Source organism: Chrysoperla carnea, chromosome X (assembly GCF_905475395.1).
Source record: "Chrysoperla carnea chromosome X, inChrCarn1.1, whole genome shotgun sequence".
NCBI lineage: Eukaryota > Metazoa > Arthropoda > Insecta > Neuroptera > Chrysopidae > Chrysoperla > Chrysoperla carnea.
The window spans coordinates 12,938,802-12,962,483 of record NC_058342.1 but is presented as its reverse complement, the minus strand read 5'-3'; the positions used below and the strand labels follow the sequence as shown (position 1 = coordinate 12,962,483).

General features: G+C 28.4%; 1 protein-coding gene across 1 annotated transcript; it reads left to right on the top strand.

The window, feature by feature from the left end:
- Nucleotides 1-451: 451 nt before the first annotated feature.
- LOC123302409 (ADP-ribosylation factor 6) lies at nucleotides 452-10,149 on the top strand. The gene is made up of 5 exons (XM_044885334.1): nucleotides 452-598; nucleotides 967-1,079; nucleotides 1,164-1,327; nucleotides 4,602-4,740; nucleotides 9,724-10,149. Exons 2-5 carry the CDS (start codon nucleotides 998-1,000, stop codon nucleotides 9,864-9,866), a joined length of 528 nt encoding a protein of 175 aa, XP_044741269.1. The 5' UTR covers nucleotides 452-598; nucleotides 967-997; the 3' UTR covers nucleotides 9,867-10,149.
- Nucleotides 10,150-23,682: the final 13,533 nt, after the last annotated feature.

Sequence of the window (23,682 nt, the reverse complement as noted above, 5' to 3'; positions counted from 1 at the left end):
AAAAAATTAATTAAAAGAAAAGTGGTTTCTCGCTGATTAAATTTGCTCTATTGTTTTCTAAAAAAATGCGTGTAGGGTGAGGAAAAATGCGAGGAGTTTTTGGGCAGATCTTCGATAAACGCATTTTTTAGAAATTAAATTTTTTAGATTTCTTGGTTAGTATTATATAAAGTATTACAAAGTCGTTTTCGTAAGGATAATATGGGATCTTTTAACGGTGGTAGCTTCATTAACATAGCGGATATTATATAATTCGAGTGTTCTTATTTGAAAACGCTTTATGTGGAATAAATTGGATAAATGAATATACACATAACGGTAAAAAATAATATCTAGTTTTGATACAATGAGCTCCTGCTCTAAGATCTTTTAGAAGAATTGAACTACACCTAAAATGTACACACAATATTATGTGAAGTATGCTGCTATTACACTAAAAAGATATTCGCGACCATTGCACTCTAACTTCAGCGATGTGCGTCTGTGAACTATGTGTCATCAACGATCAACTCAAATGATTTTTTTAATCGAAATAATTCTGTTTTTATACAATATAACTAAATTGCAATTTTAATTAAATTGTCAATGTGCCAATGCGGTAAGTGTAATAGTCCACAATTATAAAAATATAAATAATATCATCAAATCAAATAAATAACTGAATCCGCATATTCAAATGTTTCAAATGGATCATATGCAATATAGGACCGCCCCGGATATATGTATTCACTTAAAAATGACAAAAAAAATGTTTTTTTTAACATATATTTTGTAAATAATGTTCGTTTCTAAGTGTGATTTTCATTTGTTGATACATTGAATACAATTATAATTGTCTAAACCTACCTAAAAAATTAAATTCGTATTTAACCTTATTTCGATTTTTTTTCTCGTTAATCTAAAGAAATTCTTAAATATTGTTTTAAAAATTATACAAATTTGTGTTAAATTTTGTGGTTATTACAGATTACTGCTTTGAGAGCAGAGTGCAAAGAATATGGGGAAGCTGTTGTCAAAAATTTTTGGCAACAAGGAGATGAGAATATTAATGTTGGGCTTAGATGCAGCTGGAAAAACTAGTATCCTTTAAAATTTTGTGAAATATGTGTTTTTGTTTTTGAAATTAGTGATGAAATATTTATTCCTTAATTCATTGTTTTTAGCTATACTTTATAAATTAAAATTAGGCCAATCTGTGACAACAATTCCAACAGTAGGTTTTAACGTAGAAACTGTCACGTATAAAAATGTCAAATTTAATGTTTGGGACGTTGGAGGCCAAGATAAGATCCGTCCTCTCTGGCGTCATTATTATACTGGAACCCAGGTTAGTATCCATATTTTAAAAATTCATTATAAGTATAAACGATTGCGAAAAAAAGACGAAAATAAGTTTGAAAACACTAAAAAACCTTATAATGCTGATTGGTTTATGCTAATTACTGTTATTTTTTTAAATTAGATAGAAATGTATGATTTTTTTTTTTGCAAAATTGATGTTTTCTTGTTAGAAAATATTTACAAGATGGGTACTTTTTCATTTGATTAAATGAGCAAAAAATACACCATTAAAATTGACAAATCTCGGTCACTTTTGAAGATAGAAACTCGAAAAAAAAAATGAGAACAATTAAATCAGCTAATTTGTAAAAAAAAAAACTGATTAAAACTATCAACTACACTACCCCCCCCCCCCACCTCCCAGGAAGGGGCCGATTTTTTGGTACGAGGTTTTCACAATCTAATAATCAACTGTATCTATTTCGTATAAAAATATTGAAAGCCTATTAAAATTCTGTTGATAAACCTTTTAAAGTGTTTTTTCTTTTGAGAAAGAACCTTAAGAGTATCGAAAGGCTTATTAAAAAATTGACTAATATTCGTTTAAAAGTGTTAATGTTTTTTAATACGATTAAAAAGTGGGTAAGGTTATACGGACTTTATCGTTTGTTAATCGCGAATCTCACTTTAACATAATTTGGAATAGATATTTAGCTTGAACAGACTCCATCCCCATTAAAACCATGGCCAAACCGTGTACCAGTGAATGAACGCAATCACGGGAAAAATTATTAATTTTTCCTCAAAAAAATTAAATAATATTCTGCCCACGTTAATTATCTACTCCAAATTATCATAACGTGAGACTAACGTTGAACACACGATAGTATCCGTACATCCTTTTCGTTAAAAGATTCGGTGTTTTTTTTTTTTGACTAAATCAATGTTTTTATAAAAATATCATACAAAACTACTCCTTATTTAAAGAAAATTTTTTGAAATTTTAAAATATTAATAAACAATTGTTTGGTTAGTCGAAGCTTTCTTAAGTTGGTTTTGATCTAGCTAATTTGTAAAAATTTAGATTATATAAATGGCTCTCGATAATTACAGTCTGAAGAGTCTTAAAAAAAGTAATTGGAGTTAAAAAAACTTGCTTTTTAGGTTAAAAAATTGACTTCTACTTCTGAAATATTCAATAGTTTGTCTATTTCAGATAAAATATTCTCATCTCATAAGTTTTCCAAAATGGATAAATATTACTAGTTTCCTACTGAAAACCATGACGTATATACTCACTATAAATTAAAAAATATGTATGTTTGCATACGAAGCTGCGCTACTATTTGCTTAAAACCTGAAAATTTTTTTAGTAATAATATCCTAAATACTATACAATAATAACCTAAATACTACATATAGTACAATGAAACTAAATACCTAAAAGTAAAAAAGTGTCGCATCTTTGAAATAGATACAGTTGATTATTAGATTGTGAAAACTTCGTACCAAAAAATCGGCCCCTTTCTGGGAGGTGGGGGGGGGGGGAGTGTAGTTGATAGTTTTAATCAGTTTTTTTTTTTACAAATTAGCTGATTTAATTGTTCTCATTTTTTTTTCGAGTTTCTATCTTCAAAAGTGACCGAGATTTGTCAATTTTAATGGTGTATTTTTTGCTCATTTAATCAAATGAAAAAGTACCCATCTTGTAAACCATTAGAGAAAGAATAAAAGTTTAAATGTAAAAGTTATTCCATATAAAAAAAATTAACAACTTTCATCATTCGGAAAAATAAGATTTAATCTCCAGTTTGTGGTTAGCCACGGATATCGCACTACGAAATCCCCACGAGTCGAGCTATGCAAATTTGTATTTTAAAATAATTTACGATTGATAAAAAATACGAGTTTTTGTTGTTAGCTAGAAAATACCATTGAGAAACTGGTGTTTTTAATGTATTCAAATTTTTAAAAAGTTAATTAGTAAAGGAAGCTTTTTCTGAAATTCTGACACAATACCAAGTGTAATAAATATTTTGAGTAATATTTTTGAAGAAAACATTCTGTTAACCTCATGTGATTTAGTTCCATTCATTTTTCATGTAATGATTATATCGATTAAGAACCACTCCAAATACATTCGTTGAATTTACTAAAACTGATCATTTGAGGATTGGTTATAGTAGTTGTGTTCACACACATACTGCGGTCAGTTAAGCATACAATAGAACAGGAGTCAGATATATGCTATCGAAACGGTTATGATTGCCGTGATATTTAAATAAATTTACGAAAGCTGAAAATTTCTTAATATCCAATTTTATTTCGAGTATCTCTTACCACTCAGTTATTTTTGTGTAAAAAAATCACAAATATTTGTATATTACGAATTTAATATAAATTACAAATGTAATTGAAAATTGTAATCATTTTTTCTGTCATAAGTTCTTAATTAGATACTACAAATCGAAACAGGAAATGATTACAAATAATGATATTTAATTTATGCAGAACAAGATACGAACAATGAGTAAAATATAGGGTGTTCCACTTAAAGTTCATATTTCGATATTGAAAAATTATTAATTTATCGCATTATCGCAGGTAATCTTTTAATAGAGAAAAACCGTGAATTATCAAAGAATATGACTCAACAGATAATTATAATGGAAATATTAGAAAGTTATTTCTTATCATGGTATTTTAATTGTAGTTAAATTTATTTCATTAATGATAATTATATATTTGTTACCCAACCTCTATTTAATTAAAGTTGTAGCAGATATTTTTTTGTCTTTTTTTAATCTCGTATATTAAATTTAAGGTATTTCCAACATTGAAGCACATTTGACAGATTTTTTTCATAAAAAAAAAAAAAATTAAATCATTTTAAAAAACTTTCTAACTATAAATAAGAAATTATAAAATATTTTGATCTTCTCCTAAAAAAGAAAATGTTTTATGTTTCATGGCATTTTCATTGAAAGTTGTTTCCTTTTTTATCTATTTTCTTGAAGTTTATGAAAAATATGATTATTTAATTTTGTAAAAGCTCCACAGAAATCCACTCCAACTAAAAAAAAATCACTGAAATGTGTTTTTGTTGCTTTACCAAATGGATAGTTAAAAAAGATGTATGTCGTTAAGTGTACATCTAATCGAAATATTTTTCAATCCGAATCTTCTGGATTTTTCTTGTTAGAATTCTGTCCTCTAGTATTGCCCAAACACTCTTTGTTTAGAGAACATCCTAATCGATCAAAATTCAATATCAATATTACCTTATTTATGAATTATTAATATTTTTATTTATAATTTAGGGATTGATATTTGTGGTGGATTGTGCTGACAGAGATCGTATTGATGAAGCGAGACAAGAATTACATCGTATTATAAATGATAGAGAAATGCGAGATGCCATTATTTTAATTTTTGCAAATAAACAAGATCTTCCTGATGGTAAATATTTCACATAATTTTAATTTATCAACGGCAATCAATGAAAACTCAAGGTATTTGAAATAAAATTTTGAATTCACCCACATGCCACTTTCATCCAAGTGTCATCAAATAAATGACAAGTAATATAAATCTATAGAGACGAAGAATGTAGAAAATAATTACGATTAGCTGATTTATACTGATGATATCTACATTATAATCGAAATAAGTAGTTATAAAATTGTTCCAGGATAGGAATGATGAACCTTTATGTATCAACGTGCCACTTTGTCTAAAGCAAGTGCTTAATGAGGCCATAGACATTTTATAGAACCCGACTCGGTTGATTAGAAAGTGTGCTTTTACTATGCGCGCGCATAGAAGTTCGCTCAAGCTAATTTTGATGAAATATCATAAAATATAGGAAAAAAAGTTATTGGATCTTATATTTTAGGGTATTCTAAGCATTTTTTATGTCGTTTATATATTTTTTTCTAAAACTCACCGTTTCTGAGATACAAGTGATTGAAAAAAAACCTAATTTTGATGAAAATTTGATTTTGTCGAAATTAACGAATATTGTGTTATTTCGATCAAATATTTGAATAGACTTTTTTTCATCTCATCGTTTTTGAGATATAAGCGCTTTACGCTTTTTTTAATGCTTATATCTGGAAAATGGTGAATTAAGGTAAAACATGACAAGACACAAAAAGTTCTTGGTTCTTTTAAATAAAATATTTGCTCACAATCATACGATAATTGACAATTTTGTTGATGAAAAAATTTTAGCTTAAAAATGCGTCTGTTTTTTACAACGCTTATATCTCAAAAACTTTGAGGTAAGGCGAAAAGATTCAATGACAAAAACTGTCTAAAATCATCCATAATATAATGTACAACAAGTTTCAAGATAAATATATGATCCAAATAACACAATAACCGTTAATTTCGACAATATTCCATTTTCATCTAAATTAAGTTTTTTTTTTTTTTTTCAATCACTTGTATCTCAAAAACGGTGAAACACACTCATCCGAACAATTTAAGCCGGGTACCATAAAAAGTCATATTGTTTCATAGAATTGCAACCTTAAATGCTTCATTTCCTACAGTTGACGCAATTTCGAGTCAACCAAAAACAGCTATACATGCAGATTTAGTGACGCCCGAGCTTTCATCAAGACATAGCGATATAATCAGACCGGAGTTAATGTCAATCTGATGTTGGTCTGTTAAATTTTTTTGATGCGTTGACTTATATTATAGAGTAGTCATTTTAGACGTAAAAAGTGTAAAATAAGAAATTTTTGTATGCCGCAACCTTTTAGGCCAATTAAAAAAATAAAAAATTTTCTGGAATGTCCATAGATCAAAATCTACACCTAAGTTGGTGCCGCTAGAAAGTTTGGCCACTGCTATTGGTCCAATAGGCCAATTATTGGAATCCATTTCTAAGGTGATTTTTGAAAATTTTGAAACTTTGAAAATATTCAACAAGTCGCTGATCACAATTCTGTAGTCAGAATTCCGATATACCACTCCCTCTTGGAGTAATTCGCCTTCTGCTAATTCAAATCAGCAACATTATGTAAATATTCAACGAATGGGGCAAAAAGGTATGCTCGGGGGTTTTTGTGGTCTCTGAAAACGATTCCGAAGTCTAAACTCGAATATACTCATACACCTTCCAGAACATTAACAGAAATTGGCTCGATTAGTCGAGGTACAAAAAAATTCATTTGAAATGCTGAAATGACAGCTCTATTCATCAAAAAGTGAGGGCGTGCATGCTAACTAGACTTCCTTCAATAACTCTTCGTCTTGAAAATAATACTATGTCAAGCAATGAAATTTGCAGCCCAATAACTTGCCGCGCTCGTATGACAATTTTTGCCAACATATTTAATCATAGACGTTGATTGTTTATTTCTGTCTTTCATTGCATTTACAATTAATTCCTTTTGCCAAATTTCTGATTTTCTTCCAAATGCCAATTTTTTTCACGATGTAACTAAAATAACAATCGAGCGCGCGTTCGTTCGTAATATAATACTTCATAGCAAACTTTGTGATCGGTGGCGTGAAATTTTATTCTAGTTTTTTCAGTTTTAATTTACAATATTTTTAAATTAAAATCGCTGCCAATAGTTGCGTTCTTTGACCAAATCATTTGAAAATAACCCTAGAAATGATGGATACTGTCTGTTATCAATTCATTTTATAACTCCATAGTTATTATGATCAAAATGATTTGGCGTAAGAAGGCAACCATTTAATAAATTTGAAAATTTTGAGTAAATTATGGAGTCTCATTTTTGTAGTAAATAGTTTATTTATTTTAAATGTCACACTTAACGCAGTTAAGTCTCGATAATCAGGATTCAGCAAAAACTAGAGATGTCCCAATGACTGGGCTTTTAAGCGAAAATTCATTGTAAAAAAAATTAAGAATTGCAAAAACAGCACATATTAAGGTAGTACGAGGTCCAAGGCAAATTTAGACTTGTGATTGAAATTGTTTGATCCTTATTTTCAACTTAGATGATGAATTTTGTTATAATTTTATGAATGTAGACGAAAAATAAGAATTTTTCGATATTTGCTTAGGTTTTCGAAATATCGAAAGCTTCATAATTAAGCAAAATTATCGATATTTTGAAAATTACTCCAGATATCGAAAAATGCTAAGAATTTTTAATCAATCTTCACCGCTTTATGATGAAGATTGAAAGACTGATAAATATCATCAATCAATTTTCAATGAAATTTGGTAGCGTAAAAAAATTATAATTATTCTACAATAAATCCAATTCAAGTCCTCGAATGCTTATTGTATTTTTTTTGAAAATGTGCCCAAGATTTCCGTATGAGCTTTTTTGATGAATATTAATTAATAGCCTAGCCTTTTTACTAAATGTTCAACACTAGCGACCTGAATGATATTCAATAACGTCTAATACAACATTTGATGAACCGACTGGCTGATGTTTTGGCCATTCATACAACAGTGCAAAAAAATTAAATATCAGACATTAGAAATTGTTTATTTAAGGAATTTTTCGGATCTAGAAGCCTCAGTTGTAAAAACTTTTCATATGATATTGATTAATATTTTAAATTAAAAATTAAAATTCTTCGAGTGACAGGAAGTAGGGGCTATAAAAAAAATTACACGGTACTCTGATTGATACGATTCCAGCCCTTTTAGTGACCTGAATTTAAAAAATTATTAATTATTAAAATGTGGTTGTCATAAAAAAAAAAAAATTCACAAAATGGCGTCGAAATGAAAAAATAAATTTTTTTAAACCCTCTTTTTTACCTTTTCGAATTTCTTCAAAATACACAAAATTGAAATTTTTTTAAATACGAGGTTCAGGTGATAGAGAGATTTATAAGGAAGAATCCCACCAAATTTCAAAGAAATCGGTCAAGTAGAACTGACTGAAGTCATGTCAACCACCACCAAAAATGTAGTTTCAAGAAAACGCGTTTATAGTTGGAGAGACAATTCCAGAGAAAATCCGCTGTATCTCCGAAAATCTGTTAAAGGACAAATTCTTAAGGATGAAACCTTAAAATCGACTTTTTCAAAAAATTTCTAGGCCAGAATACTGCCATAAGTAATTGTAATATTAAATTCGCGGGATAGGGAGTTTCGCAGGAAGTAAAACCGGGATGAGCTTTGTATGCATCACTTTACGTAAAATCGATACACATATTCGGTAATCAGCGACCTAAAAACCTTCAGAAAGCACTTTAACTTGTCGAAAAAATCGATCAAATAAAAAAATTATTTAAAAAATCAAAACAACCGACTAAAAGAGTTAAATATAAACTGAAAAGAAAAAACAAGTACAGCAGTTTACATAGCGACTTTAACTGTCGGGACCCATTAAAATTTACCCCGGCTCGAATTTTCACAATAATGGGTCTCGACTGTTAAAGTCGCTATGTAAACTGCTGTACTTGTTTTTTCTTTTCAGTTTATATTTAACTCTTTTAGTCGGTTGTTTTGATTTTTTAAATAATTTTTTTACTTGATCGAATTATAAATTGTCAAAGCAAAATTGGCACTTTTTTACTGTCATTTGCTGCATGTTCTAAAATAAATATCGCACACAAATCTTCCTGGCCTAAGTTATTGTTCCAAAAAATTTTTGTCAACGTATGTTAAGAAAAATATAATAAAATAATAAATTCTCCTGGCCTAAGTTATTGTTCAAAAAAATTTTTGTTAACGTATGTTAAGAAAAATAAATAAAATAATAGGTTAAGAAAAATGGATTGACGTCAGAATCCCCGAATTCGGTGGATGGTTTGGTGTCCAATGTTCCACTCATACATTTTCACAATATGGCGTCTGGTGGTCGCCATATTGAATTGTTTTTACTGCCATATCTTTAGTAGCACTCGCAAAGTTAACATAAATCGACTGACGTCAGAATCATCAAAATCGGTCCAGGCGTTTAGTCCCTGGTGTGGCACATAGAAACACATATACATTCTTTTTTCACAATATTGCGTCTGGAGGTCGCCATATTGAATTTTCTTTACTGCCATATCTTCACTAGCACTCGCAAGGTTAAGATTAATCGATTGACGTAAGAATCATCAAAATCGACCCACGCGTTTGGCCTCTAATATGTCACATAGGAACAGACAGAGACTGATAAACACATTACCACTCCTTTGCGTTGCCCAGTCAAGTAAAAAGGATCATAAGGAAATAACTGTGGGCATTTTTGATAAGATTTCAAGTGCTTTTATTGAATTTATTGTAAAATTTAATTTTTTGAATTTTTTTTCAGTTCCTAATTTCATAAAAAATTAAGGGATAACAGAAAAACCGCAATTTCTCGATTGTTTCAACCTTCCATAACACGTCTTAAATCTTTATTCATTTAAAGTTGCATCGGAAGTTATTTATGAATGAATTGAATTTAATCTTTAAATAAACTTAGTATTTGAAATAATAAAGTATTTTATATATTCTAGCAATGAAACCCCACGAAATACAAGAAAAACTAGGCTTAACTCGAATTCGAGATCGAAATTGGTATGTTCAACCATCATGTGCAACAACTGGCGATGGCTTATACGAAGGACTAACATGGCTCACTTCAAATCATAAGTTATAGTTAAATGCTGTACGAGAAGCAAATCAAAAAAACAAAAAAGTAAATATTACAATTAGCCTCATCATTCCTAGCACCACTGGTTTTTTTCTCTTTTTTGGCAAAAAAAAAAAAAAAAAAAAAAATGGATCAGCTGTTGGTATCCTCCTACCTAACTAAATCGTATATAGTGATAAATGGAATTATAAATTACAAAAAAAAAAAAACAAAAAGTGTGTGCTCCTATTTTTTAGGTTTATTTTATGTGTAGTTAACAAAACTAAAACATTACAAAAATTATAAATATTACAAAAAAAGAGTAAAAATACAAAAATAAAAATCCAAATTCACACTAGATGCGTGAATTCCAAAATTATTTCGAGTTTACAAGAAAAAAGAATCTTTTTTATTCTGTCATCAAATTTGTGCAATAATTAAAAACAAGATAGATTAATACCAGAATAAAACGTTTCAAATATTTTTCGTTAATTATTTATTTATTTATTTTGGAAATGAATCATAAATACAAAAGAAAAAAAGAAATGAATTCAGGATGGCGAACGATCTGGAAACATATTGAGAATATGCAATTTTTAGGAAATTTTGGTCTCAGTCAGTAAAAAAGATAAAAATCTAACCATGAGATTAGACTCTAAAAATCGCCAAATCAATTTTAATCACAAAATCTTGATTTTTAGTTTGATTTCTCTTAGCGATTTTTATGAAGAATCGAAGTGAATAGAGCATTTCGTTAGTTTATGTATGCACTCATTGGTATACAATTTGGCCCAAATATAAGCCCATTGCAACCAGGGACATTAGAGTCAGGCCATTAGTAGTACTCAGTAATGAAAGCTATTAATAAACTGTCTCTCTAGAATTGCTGGGTGCAGAAAAACAATCTATAAAACATTCAATTGACTACCGACGACCAATAAAGTCAAGCAGGTTAAATCTGTATAATGATCATGTGATTTACTGGCAGCTGTTACTAAATGTAGCTAAAACAAAATACAAATGTCGGTGCATATATTATTATTATTAATAATATAAGTTTAAAAACAAGAAGTTATATTAATTTACATGAATTGTAACGAATCTTTAATTTAAACAACAAAAATGTACCCTCGAAAATAACTCCTTGGTCTATTATAACTTTAAAATCAATAGACTAACTAATTGAAGCTACACTTTTTACATCCTGAAAACGGTAAAAATATTTCAGTAGGATATTTCTTTTCATTTTTGAGTTATCGTTATGGCTATATCAAAATTTTGTTTGTAGCATCAATATTTCTAAGTGTTATATACTCCAATATACAGTGTGTGTGTGGCATTTAAGATGAGACACCCTCACATTTTCGTTATTTATAGGAATGTCGATTTGAAAATTTGCAGTCATATAGGGACGATTCTTAATATTTTGCCTAGCGTCAAAGTTGGTTAGATATATCGAAAAAAGTTACTTATAATATTTTTTTATACCCATATACCGATTTTCATGACAAAATTCACATTTTTAATTTTTTCATTATTTTGGTCTTTACTAAAAATTATTACAAGTTTATTGAAATATTTGAATACATAACACTATGAAATTATCAATTTGACCAGGTTTTACATTCCATAAAACACTAGTTATAAAAGTTTATTTTTTAATTTTATGACTAGTGTGCTAAGGAATGTAAAAACTGGACAAATTGATAATTTAACAGTGTTATGCATTCAAATATTTTAATAAATTTGTAATAATTTTGAGTAAAGACCAAAATAATGAAAAAATTAAAAATGTGAATTGTGTAATGAAAATCGTTATATGGGAATAAAAAAATATTCTAGGTAACTTTTTCTAATAATTTTTTTCGATAAATCTAACCATCCCTGATGCTAGACAAAATATTAAGAATCGGCCTTATTTGTCAATTTGTAGTAGGCAGAGTTCGGTTAAGTTCTGTTGTCGGTTAAGTATTTTTAAAAATGTGATACATAGTATGACTGTGCAAAATTTCAAATCCATATTCTTATAAATAACGAAAATAAGAGGGTGTCTTTATCTTAAATGCGACACACTGTAAATCATATAAAAATACATTCAGTCATATGGCTGTCAGTAAAAATTAGAATACGATAAAATGGCAAAACTTATTCCAAAATTATATATAAAACTACTATAAATGAAATAAGCTTCAATCTTCGTGTGTATTCCAACCTTCCGGCCAATCTTCTCTCGCTTTAATAATTAATAACGAATCATACAATTTTTGGAGCTTCTTTGACTGAGCTGTGGAATATTTAAATTTGATTATTTTTTGCGGAGATAGCTGAAATTTCTTTATAAGTATGGAATTTTATGCTAAGAAAGCCTACCTAGCGATAGAAAAAAGATCTGTATGTGTTGGCTCACATAGATACATATTATTTAACGGAAATGTTGTTTACAATATTGTATATTGCCTACCGTACATGCATATCACATTTAAGATGTGTTAATAATACAATTTTCGAGAACAAAAATTTTGTAAATGAATTATATAAAACATTGAATAATTTTTTTAGTTTAATTTGAGTCACTATGCCGTTTAAGTATCGTTGTAGGGTGCCAATGTACAATTCTTCTTAAAAAAAATGGCACAGCACATTAAAATGTAAAATGAAGTAGGTATCTTTTTTCTTTTCATTCAATGAAAAAATCAGCTGAATTTATCAAGTGCGGTTTATATTTTTTTTTATTCGTGGAGCTGTTAGCGTTAAAATCCCATATATCTGTATCTTTGGTGAGTGAATTAGGGCTCAATTATGTACCAATGAGTGTAATTATGATACTTCAAAAATAGTTCGAGGAATTCTTTCCTGGTAAAGACAGAGGATTTCATAAATATCAATTCGAACGCCATCTTGAAATTCATTTTTAAATCATTCCATTTTTTTTTTGTTTTATAAAGATCATTTTTAATTCAATATCATATAACGCACAATTTTGCATTCTCATAATTTTGTTCACTAAAATAATATAAAACAGAACTCTTTCCTGCCAGAGAGTGCCACTTTAAAACATGACTATTTTGTCACGGTTTTATAAAGAAATATATTGTTTTTTGGAAAACATTTCGATCTTTTAGTATATAAGGTGGTCTATCAAAAACAAAACGGTTTTTCACATTTAATTCTCTTGTGAACTTTACATCCATTCTCATTATATAGGGCTATGTTAGATTTCGGGTTCTTGGGCTTGAACATATAAGTTTACATCCCCGACATCAATACCTGATATGATGAAACATTTTAGCGAGAATCGAACCCATGGTTTTTTGTTTTTAAGGCATATATTGCTGAAAAATTTTTTTCCTTGTTGAAGAAGGAATGCTTTGCTTTTTTTAAACTCTTTCTCGATATAATAATTTGATTTTTTGAAGACATTATGCTAGAAAATGAAATAGCTTATCATCTGATACGTTACAGTGGGACAGGCCGCACTGCGTCCAACTCAACGAGGGCTAGATACATTTAGAATCTGCTGCAGTCAGTAAGCACAAATTCTTTTCTTGGAAGTGAAAGGGAATAGGGAAAACAATATTTCGCAAGATTGCATTGAAAAACCAATGAAATCAAACCAATATACCTTCAAATTAATGTTCTAGATATAAGCCACCAACTAATATTTTTGACTCTAATATCTGTCATAAAGAAATATAAACAACTTGGCAGGGTCGAAACCATGCCGTTTGGTATTTCGGATTAGCACTTTAGCTTTGAGAAACAAAATGTTTGCAAACGTGTATTTTATATTAAGTAATGATGTCAGAAATATTTGTTTTCCTAATGTAATTCAATTTCAATTTGTCTTTCTTCGAAATATGATTCGAGTTGAAACTTGCTGCTTCATTTGAATCCCTCTTAATCAATTAAAAAAATGAAAGGCAGTTAGTTGTTAGTAAGTCGTTTAATTTGCTAAAGACTTCTAGGGCACCGTCCGCACGTAGAATATTTATATAAAAGTATACAGCTAACCAAACACTATGGGATTTTAATTCTAAGAAAGACTATCTAGCGATAGAAAAAATAATTATGTGTCGCATAGATATATCATATTTAAAAATATTGTTATTGAATTATACAAAATATGAAAATAATTTTAGTTTTTTTTAAAAGTTTGGTCACTATGTTGTTTAATACCGTTTAAATGTGCCAATGTGCAATTGTTCAAAAAAATAAATAAATAAATCGTGACTTAAGTATATAAAATTATATATGTACAAAATTTATATACGAACATAAACTACGAAGTGACAGCTCATTAAAATGTAAAGTTAAGTAGCTATCTTTTCATTCAATAAAAAAACAGCCGAGTCTAAACGGTATGGTTTTCATTTCTTTTACTCGTAGCGCTGACATTTTAGTGCTAAAATCCCATAGCTAATATATTTCGAATCACAAATCTATCGTTTTAGTTCATACATTGCCATGTTTAGTTGTAACAAACAATTTCTTAAGAAGGTCTTTTTGTATCCAATATTTGCATTCTAGTGTAAATTTTCATCTTAAGCAACGGAAACTTCTTCTAAACGTTTTAATTTTTTGATGGATCACCCGCATATATAAGAGTTTATTAAAGGTCACTAGAGATAATAATTGATAAAACTGTCACGTCTCGTAACGTTGTATCGGGCAGAAAAAGGTTTAATAAACTAGAAAATCGAATATTTTGGAACAAATTTTAAAAAGTAATAATTTTTTGAAGCAAAACATTTGGGATATTTTTTAATGACAAAAATATTTTTACAGACAAAAAGAAATCATTTTGATAATCGGGTTAAAAAACAGAGTGGCCACAGACTAAGAATAATTAGAAAATTTGATTCAAAACGGGGAGTTGTGGAAAAATTTTAGTTCGATTTTATTAACATTAGTTGACTTATGTAGTAAATTGTAAATTTTTTTTCATTATTTTAATTAAGATTGTACGGTCTAAACAGAGTTTTCCCTTAGTTTTCGGACATTCAGTATTAGATACAGAACATTTTCTCCTATCAATTTTCTCGACTCATTAATTGCGCATAATAAAAAATAACTTCATTATCATTAAATCATCATTATCGTGCTAATTCATCATAATTATCAAATAATAAAAAGCTGTCACCTTTTTCATTCTTTATCCTTGCATTTACCATTTTCAATAGAAATTTACGGATCTACAGGAAAGAATGTGGAACACAAAGCCTGCAAGAAAATGTATGAGACAAGGCCAATACACGCCAAAATTTTGAAAGACTAGTGCCCCAAATATATTGGTTTGTTATTGAATTTACAACCACCACTTGCAAGATTTCTAAATTAAATTGACGGCTAATTATAACCGTTAAATACTTTGAGGTGGATGTAACTGCAATATATATATATATATATGGCCTCTTCAAAAGACCATGGAAATTAAAGCTAGCCACCATATGTTAACACTGTTTCGCAGTGTGCATTCATGCTGGGGAATCCTCAAGTACACAAAGATCAGGCAATAATCTTCAAAAGACATAGGCCGTAAAATACGCACGCAAATATTGGGAAGAAAAAAAGTTTGCCGTCACAATTCGTAAAAGAAGAGAGACACTCCCGAAAAAAATTGGCACCAAGTTAAGGGGTTTTTTAGACAAAAAATAGACGTCTTTTGAATTGTTTTTCTGGAGAAACTTAATTTTTTTATGGCAACAAAAAAATATAAATAATATTATGCAAGTATTAATTAAGGAGTTTTAAACTTTTTTGTCGATTACAAGCCCATGTTTACAGCACGTTGAAGATGATAGCTCTAAAATGAGTTGGTTCCAGTCGTTTTCCATTCTAGCTTTTCTTTCAGTGCTCTGAAATAAACAAAAATTTAGTCAATTGTATCAATATCGTCTTCTATCCCTCAAGTGTCAAAATTAGTCATAATTAAAAAAAAAAAAATAATAATTGCATATTGTATTAGTGTGAAAAATGAGATTTTTGTTCAAAAATTACTTATTTTTTGACTGATTTTAGACATTTGGGGGCTAGTTTTAGCTATTTTCAACAAGTTGTCTAAAGATTAAAGTCGATAGGTGAAAGAATTATTTCAGAATCGTGATAATATTTTTGTAACGTGTTTTTTATGTTGTTTTAACATTTTAAAGTTAAAAATTTTTTTATTATTCAGACAATATACTTATTTATCATTAGTTAGCTATAGCTGGAGTATGTATTAACCTAAATAATTCCTCGTACGCTTCTTCCTGTTCTGCAAGTTGCTGTTTTGTAGAAATAATTGTTTTTACGTGTATTAAATATAACAATCTAAAAATTGGTATATTATTTATAATTTCAAAAATAATACAAATTTTGATTTATAATTTTTGGGAGTGTATTCTAAACACATTAAATAATACAAAAATGAAAAACAAAAATTTTAACTGAAAAACGTCTTAATATTTTTCTAGAAATCAAAATACTATGACATATTAAAACTATATACACTTCCACAGTTCTTAAAATCGGTATAAAAATTCGCAAGTGTCAAAAACTTTATAGAGAGCGATTGTAAGATGCAAAATAATGGATCATGATCACAGTCTTATAATATATACAAGTCATGTAACTTTTGAAAAAACCATGGGTCTCTTAATGAAAATGTTTTAGTTACATTATTAAACACTAGACAGCGCCACATATTTCCAATCCAATCGATGTTAGTAGAAAATTTAAAATAAATAAACAAGTTTTAATTTTGTATAGATTCTTTTTATTTGCATTAAATTAATAAATAATTTTAATTAATTGATAATAAAATTTGTTGAAATAAATTTTAATAAATAAATTAATAATAATATGACAATGGTTTTGAATTGATACTGGTGGCGTTGCTATGTAGCAGTTTTGGGAACTAACTCGTACATCAATAATAGAACAAATGTTCCTAATGAATTTTATGTAGACTTAATAGACTTTTGTATACATCTGTGATCATGAGAGAAGAGAATGCTCGAAAATGGCGGATATAATTTATTTTATGTAATTGATTGATTACCTATCCTAAAATCCCCAACAATTTATTCTCTACTCTGCAGTATACAATAAGGTCGCGCCACAATACATTGCGCAAGGCTTTCCAATTGTCGAATTTGCTTTTTTTAACCTTGAAATTTCCACACGAAACAAAACGGTATATGCGATATCTTTTTCTTTTTGTACTTAATGACCCTTGAAATACCTATGCTGTATTATAAAAGGTTTCGGAACAGATAAGGTTTGGATCTCTACTATATTTGAGGAGAAAATGTACAAAATAGGGGAGGGAAAATGAGATAAGTAGGTTTTGGTCATACGAGCAACGATTTAAATGCAGGTTTTACATACGTCTCTTAGAATTACGTGATGTTAAATAAAGTGAGATGTATCATGCCTCAATAATTACATTCGTGTGAACTACTCTATTTAACACAATTGGGTTGCTGAATAAAAAATAATAATCGATTTTTGTATTTTATTTCAATTCTTAATCAAGCAATGTTGAACTTGGCTAAGAAAACTTTTTAAAAAACTACATATAAGTTAATTAAAATTTATAAAATATACAAACAAATTCAGTGATTACACATTTAGACCAAATGTGCTATGTTCGTGACGCAGTATTGTTAAAAGCTTATGTATAAATATATACATATATAATTAAAATTATTACGTAACGATGTTTTACAAAAGTTCCTTCTTCGGGCGCTTTTGTTTCTCTTTTGAAAAGTTTTTTTATAACTGTATATAACTGTCAAATTATTATGAAAAATAAAAATAGTTTTGTTATAAAACAATTGGCGATCTTTACATTTTTGTAAAAAAGAAATTTTGTTCGACAATTCAATTGATAAATCTTACATTAAAAACGTGCGTTAATTGACGAAAACTCGATAGACTAGAGAGTTATTTCTCAATTTTGGAACAAGCAACCATAACAAGAAGAAATTTGTATTATAGCGAAAAATAAATCTGAATTGTAATTGTAGGCGAAAAATGTCTGGAAAAACGTTTTTCAGGCAAAAATATGATGTCTGACAACTCTTCTTATACTTAATATTACAACTTTAGGAAAATTCCAAAAGTTCATTTTGATGATACAATATTAATTATTTTTAATAAGGATCACACTCAATTGTACTAAAAAATCGATATTTAGAAAATTAAAAAACAAATATATTTTGTGACCATCCTGTAAAAGTTTTATTTATCATTAAAATAAGAAAATTGTTAGGTAAATTTGTATTACAAATAATTTACAAAAAAATATATATATATATAATTAAGGGCTAGGGTTATTAAATTTTTTAATTTCTAGTTTCATTGTAAAGAATGTAACGAATTAGTAAATCGAATTGAACATGTTTTTTTTATTTTTTAAAGAATCAAATTCGATTATTTTATATAAATTTAAAGAAAAAAAAAAGTTATTAAGTATTATTAGCGCAGACGCTGGTGGAAGGTTCTGTGAAAATTAGTTTAATTCGAGATATTGGTTTTTTTCTATACTATTTTGGTACGTAAAATTGATTTTGGATAATATCAAAGTCATCCGCATTTAATACGGATTACGGAAAAGTAATCGGGCAGCGTTGTGTGTCTTGCGTTTCTTCAAAGTGTCGCAAAACATACTTTAACGAAGTACAAAGAATTTATCTCAGATGATTAAGAAACTACGAAAACAAAAATCCATTTTATGGGTAAAAAAACATGGGAAATTTTTATTTTGTTACATTAGATTTTGACGTGTTTAATCCAAATTCAGTTTCATAATTTCACTACCAAAACAGCTTTTCAAAATATTTTGTTGTAATAAAAGAAATTATTTTGTAGAAATTGATTTAAAAAATGAAAGTAATATTATTTTCTTTCAAAATTCGGTTTGAATTTTTTCTGGTATCTTTTTCATCTTCAAGAAATGATACAATATTTATTTTAATTATATGAATGTTTTATTATTCATTCTACTTCTTAAGAAAATACAAGGTATTGGAAAAATTCAAAATGACTTTTGAAGAAGAACAAATCGTTCTCTCTGATATTGTAAATCATTTCAAGTGAAAATATTACAATCTGATCTAGTAGAGCAATCTTGAATTAAAAATCGGATTTAGCATATTAAAAATCTCGCGAAAAGTATATGTAACAAAATGTGTGCCAATCCAATGAATTCTTGATAGTTTCAATTCCGCCAGTTTCCCGCAAACGAATTTTTCTAATGAAAAAAGTATAAAAATGCGGATTGTTGAAAACCGTTGTCAAGTTTTTCTTGAGTATCGATTATTTCCTATTTTTGTTAACCCGCAAAGGGTTAAAACAAAAAACATAGGAAATGATCTCAGTCCTGAGAAATAGTTTCAGATTCATCTACTTGGTAATTTTTGCTCAATCCACGTTTTTGTATCGTTTTATAATCCCAACAGCGGATTCGGAAAATTTATCGATCGGATGAGCCTCAAACATTAGAAAATCAATTCTACATTCTAAAAAATCATAAAAAAGTAACTTATGTCTCGAATTTTTACTTTTAATTAAACAGCATCTCTGCTAGAGTACATGCGCAATATATTTTAATTTGAAAATATATAAAATTGTATATTATCGATTTTAAAATTTAAGAAAATAACAATTGTATATCTGAAAAACAAAACAAAAAATAAAATAAAAAAAACTTAAATAGTATTTATTTATAATAATTGTAAATAATATGTCTATTTATACGCTTACGTGCAAATTTATTTCGAAAAATTTATGATTCACACGTTAAATTTTTTTTTTCGCATTGTTATCATACAAACTATACATTTATTTTTTAGAAAAAAAAAATGCATACTTTAATATTTATAAATGCGAAAGTGTGTATCGATGGCTTACTGACGAGATCTTGTATGCGAATGTTATACGATTTCGACATAATTAGATATAAACGGTAAAAATCGGCTTTTATTTATGACAGGCTATTTTTAAATATTTATCAAAATAATCATAAGCAATAACAAAACCTGATATTACAATATTCATTTGTTATCGTTATAACTTTTATCCTAAGAGAAATAATCAAAACATTTCAGTTTGAATACAAAAATTGAGAACCTTGTTGCTCCGTGCATGAGTTTTATTTCAGGGAGTTACCATAGAAACAATACACAAGTTTAATTAATTGTTATTTTTCAATAGTTTCAATTTGACATATACCATTTACATGTAAATAACGTATCAAGTTGGGATGCTCATTCAATTTCTATTACAATAACTTGTTCGAAACCTGTTTGTCTAATACGCAGAGTTTAGTTTTCCTTTAAATCGATAAAAATGAGTATTGAAATTAAGTAGTTAAACTGAGCTGTGCGTACCACCCTGCAGATTTAAATTGATTTTTGTTGTAATGACGGGAATCGAACCCGCAACGCTAGGAAAATCGTCGTAAACTTTAACTAACCGAGCAACTTGGATTGCCATTTACAAGGATTTTTTTTAATCAAATTGAAAAAATCTGTATAAAATCGTAAACATTTGTAGGTGGTTTTGATAGTATAGGACTTTATAATCTACAATCTTAGCCTTAAACTGTTGCTGGCTTATTTAAAAAAAAAGGGAATAAAAAGTGATTTTTCTTGATTTTCTTAGTATATACTAATTTTAACGATAGTTTATAATTTCTAAATTTAATTTATAAACAAAAATTGCTACTCATGATAATTTTGGATAAAATGGATATTTGAATTTAGGAAATAGAGAGACATCGTTTTCCAACCCTCTTTAAGGGTTCGAAAGTTTTGTATTCTCATTAAAGAAACAATTTAAAACGAAGACGACTTGTATATCAATTTTTGCAGGTGTAATGTCTATTTCTCTTAGGTTATAGTCCAAATTTGTGTTTACTATTGCTCTAATCATCATCTTTTATTTTTTTACAAACAAATAACGGGTGATTTAATTTGTGCTTTATCATAAAATTTTCAAATTATGGAAGATTAAAAAAAAATTTCAATAATGGAATATTATGAAAAATTAAAAATTTACTAAGTGGCATGACGTAATCGCGTTTATCAAAAGTTTACATAATGCACGGAATAATGCAGACAATAGGTTATTTTGTCTTAGTGGCTAGCGGTAAGGAGCACATTATAACTCAAAAATCCACCAAAATAGCGCTAGACGAAGCATTTGGTAATGATATGAATACTTCTCTATCCTTCTCTAACAGCTTGTTTAGATCTTTATCTTACTCTTATTACTCTGAGCACTTTTTTTAAACTTACACCTTTTCTACAACAACAATTAAATCAGTTGCTAACATGGCGCCACCGATTTGACGGCCACTTTATCAAACACGGAGCTGTACTCTCCATATTAGTCTTTTTTGTTTATTTTTATATATTGTGCTATTGAAACAACCTTGGAAAAAGGAAATCCTTTGGAGTTAAATCTTGTATTATTAAGAGATGCAATTTTTTTGTCAAAGTTATCTTCGTAAAGTGAAGTACGTAATATTCGGAACGTAAGTGGTGGAATACGTTAGATTGCTTCGATCATCGAAGAAACGATGTCCTGAGCACCTCAATTCACGGACCATAAAATTTTTTTGACTTGTACAAGTATTATTTTCAAAAAACCAAATATACAAAATATACAATATACAATACAAGATATACAATTTTTATCGAACGTTCACTTTTATAAGTGGCTTTAATAATCTTACCACGTTCTACCGCTGTTCGTTGATCTGTGAATAACCTTTCATAGGTCTAATTTCTATAAAAATCTCCATAAGATTGAATGATTCATTTTTTTTTTTAAATATGCAGAACTTTTATCAAGAAACTAACTTTGAATCACCCGTTAATACGTTTCAAATTTAATTGAAAAATTTTTCGTCGTTAATTAAGCCGTTAATAAACACAAAATCAAAAATTATTTACAAAGTAAAACATAATGGTGTAAAGAGTGCTTCATAAGTCATGCCATATTTCTGGAGAATGAATTCGTCAAATCCAAATTAGATGAAAGCATTTTGATCTGATGAGACATTAACGAGATAAGTCTTCGTTAATTATATATTTGATTTAAGTATTTTTCGATTAATACTAGGAAAACTAAATTTTGTATTAATATTTATAAAAAATATCAGATGATAAAGTGTAGTAAAATTTATTTTCTGTATTTTTACTTACAATAAAATTCACTATCAATCAAGAAATTCGCATTGCTCGCAAGGAGAGTGGCCTCTATGACCTCCGTGGCGGTCTTAGCTTGGCTTCGAATTAAGTCATTCATCAGTTTTCCCTATTTTAAGGAGGTTGCGATGTGGGTAATGAAAATTTTTAAAGTATTCTGTCGACTTTATTTAGGGTCGATTGTTGAAAATCCCATTTTTCTAGCTTGTAGAGAACTGAAAAAAGTAATTTTGGGGGGTGGAATGAAAAATTGAAGTTTTCGATTTTTCCTGTAAATTTCAAGTAGTTATACGCCGAATACAAAAAACCGCATCTATTATTATATTTAACCCCAAAAAAAACTGACTGACATGCTGACTCACTCATCTATACAAATTCTAAGGGACTTATAGACTTGCTAGAAAGATGCGATTTGTTTGTATTCGACGTGAAATTTACTAGAAGAAACGGAAAAATTTGCATGTCTAAAAATTCCTTAGAATTTGTATAGTTGAGTGACTCAGTGTGTCAGTCAACTTCATTTGGGGCTACATTTTATTATAAATTATGAAAAAACGTTTCAGAGTACACAAATTTCAAAAATGCAAATTTTTTATCCTTCAATTTTTCAACAGATAATTAACGAATTTTTATGTCGTTATATGATAGGTCGTATCGAGAAATTTCCTAAAAATTTTCAACTGCTTTTGACTTGATAAATTCATTATTCAATAATGGTGCGTGACTAATGACACATTCTGTATATCAAATAAAGTATCGATAGTAAGAAATGATAAACTTATACATCTACAAACTCCTCCTAACCGTGAAAGTTACTTAAATGTCTAGGATTCAATGCCTAAAGGATGTGTAATTTTTCCATTTCATTATTATTTCTAAAAAAAGTCTTTATTAAAGTTTTTTATTTATTTTTATCTCAAAAAATGGTAAATATTGAACAAACTACTTTAAATTAATCAAAAATGATTATTTTTATCGATATTGATCGCAAGATGGGCTATGTTTATCAAATTTTAATAATTTTTTTAGCTGTAACCTCGTATCTAACAAAAACTACCTATATTTAATTAATTAAATAATTTTTAATTGTTAATTTTTACTTAAATAAATGAAAAAATATTAATTGTATGTTTTAAAAAAGTTCAACGATGTTTTTTGCCCTATCCTGAAAAAAAAGCATTTTCCAATATCCGAGGTCCTGTCAGTTAGCCAACAGTATTTTTCATTGGTTACGCTGATTTACATGAAAGATAAGGCGATAACCGGAAACAATTTTTTCCTGGGAAATCATCTTAATATTAAGGGGAAAAGTGAAATTGTCAAATGAAATAACCAATCAACAACAATGCAATGAATGAATTTTATGGTTTAATACGTCATTAAGGATGTACGAGCACCGATGCAATTTTAAATAAAAAGCTTGATTTTTTTTGTATATGAAGTGGGACTAAGTCTAAATCAATTCTGAAAATTTGAGGAGGGTTGCCCGATTGTTGAAACAAATAAATTACTTCTAAAGTAGGCGTATTTAACAAGGATTTTATGGTAAAACGGTAATTGGATTTTCATAGATTTCTCCAAAACTAATCTATAATAATTTATTGAAAACAAAAAAAACCCGTTGCCTTTTTTAATTTTAAAATTGC

What these genes read in the sequence shown, in the direction of transcription:
- LOC123302409 (XM_044885334.1), top strand. Translation starts at nt 998, where the DNA reads ATGGGGAAGCTGTTGTCAAAAATTTTTGGCAACAAGGAGATGAGAATA. An exon ending in AGATGCAGCTGGAAAAACTA is followed by an intron (nt 1,080 to 1,163) that starts GTATCCTTTAAA and finishes CATTGTTTTTAG; the next exon opens with CTATACTTTATAAATTAAAA. An exon ending in ATTATTATACTGGAACCCAG is followed by an intron (nt 1,328 to 4,601) that starts GTTAGTATCCAT and finishes TTTATAATTTAG; the next exon opens with GGATTGATATTTGTGGTGGA.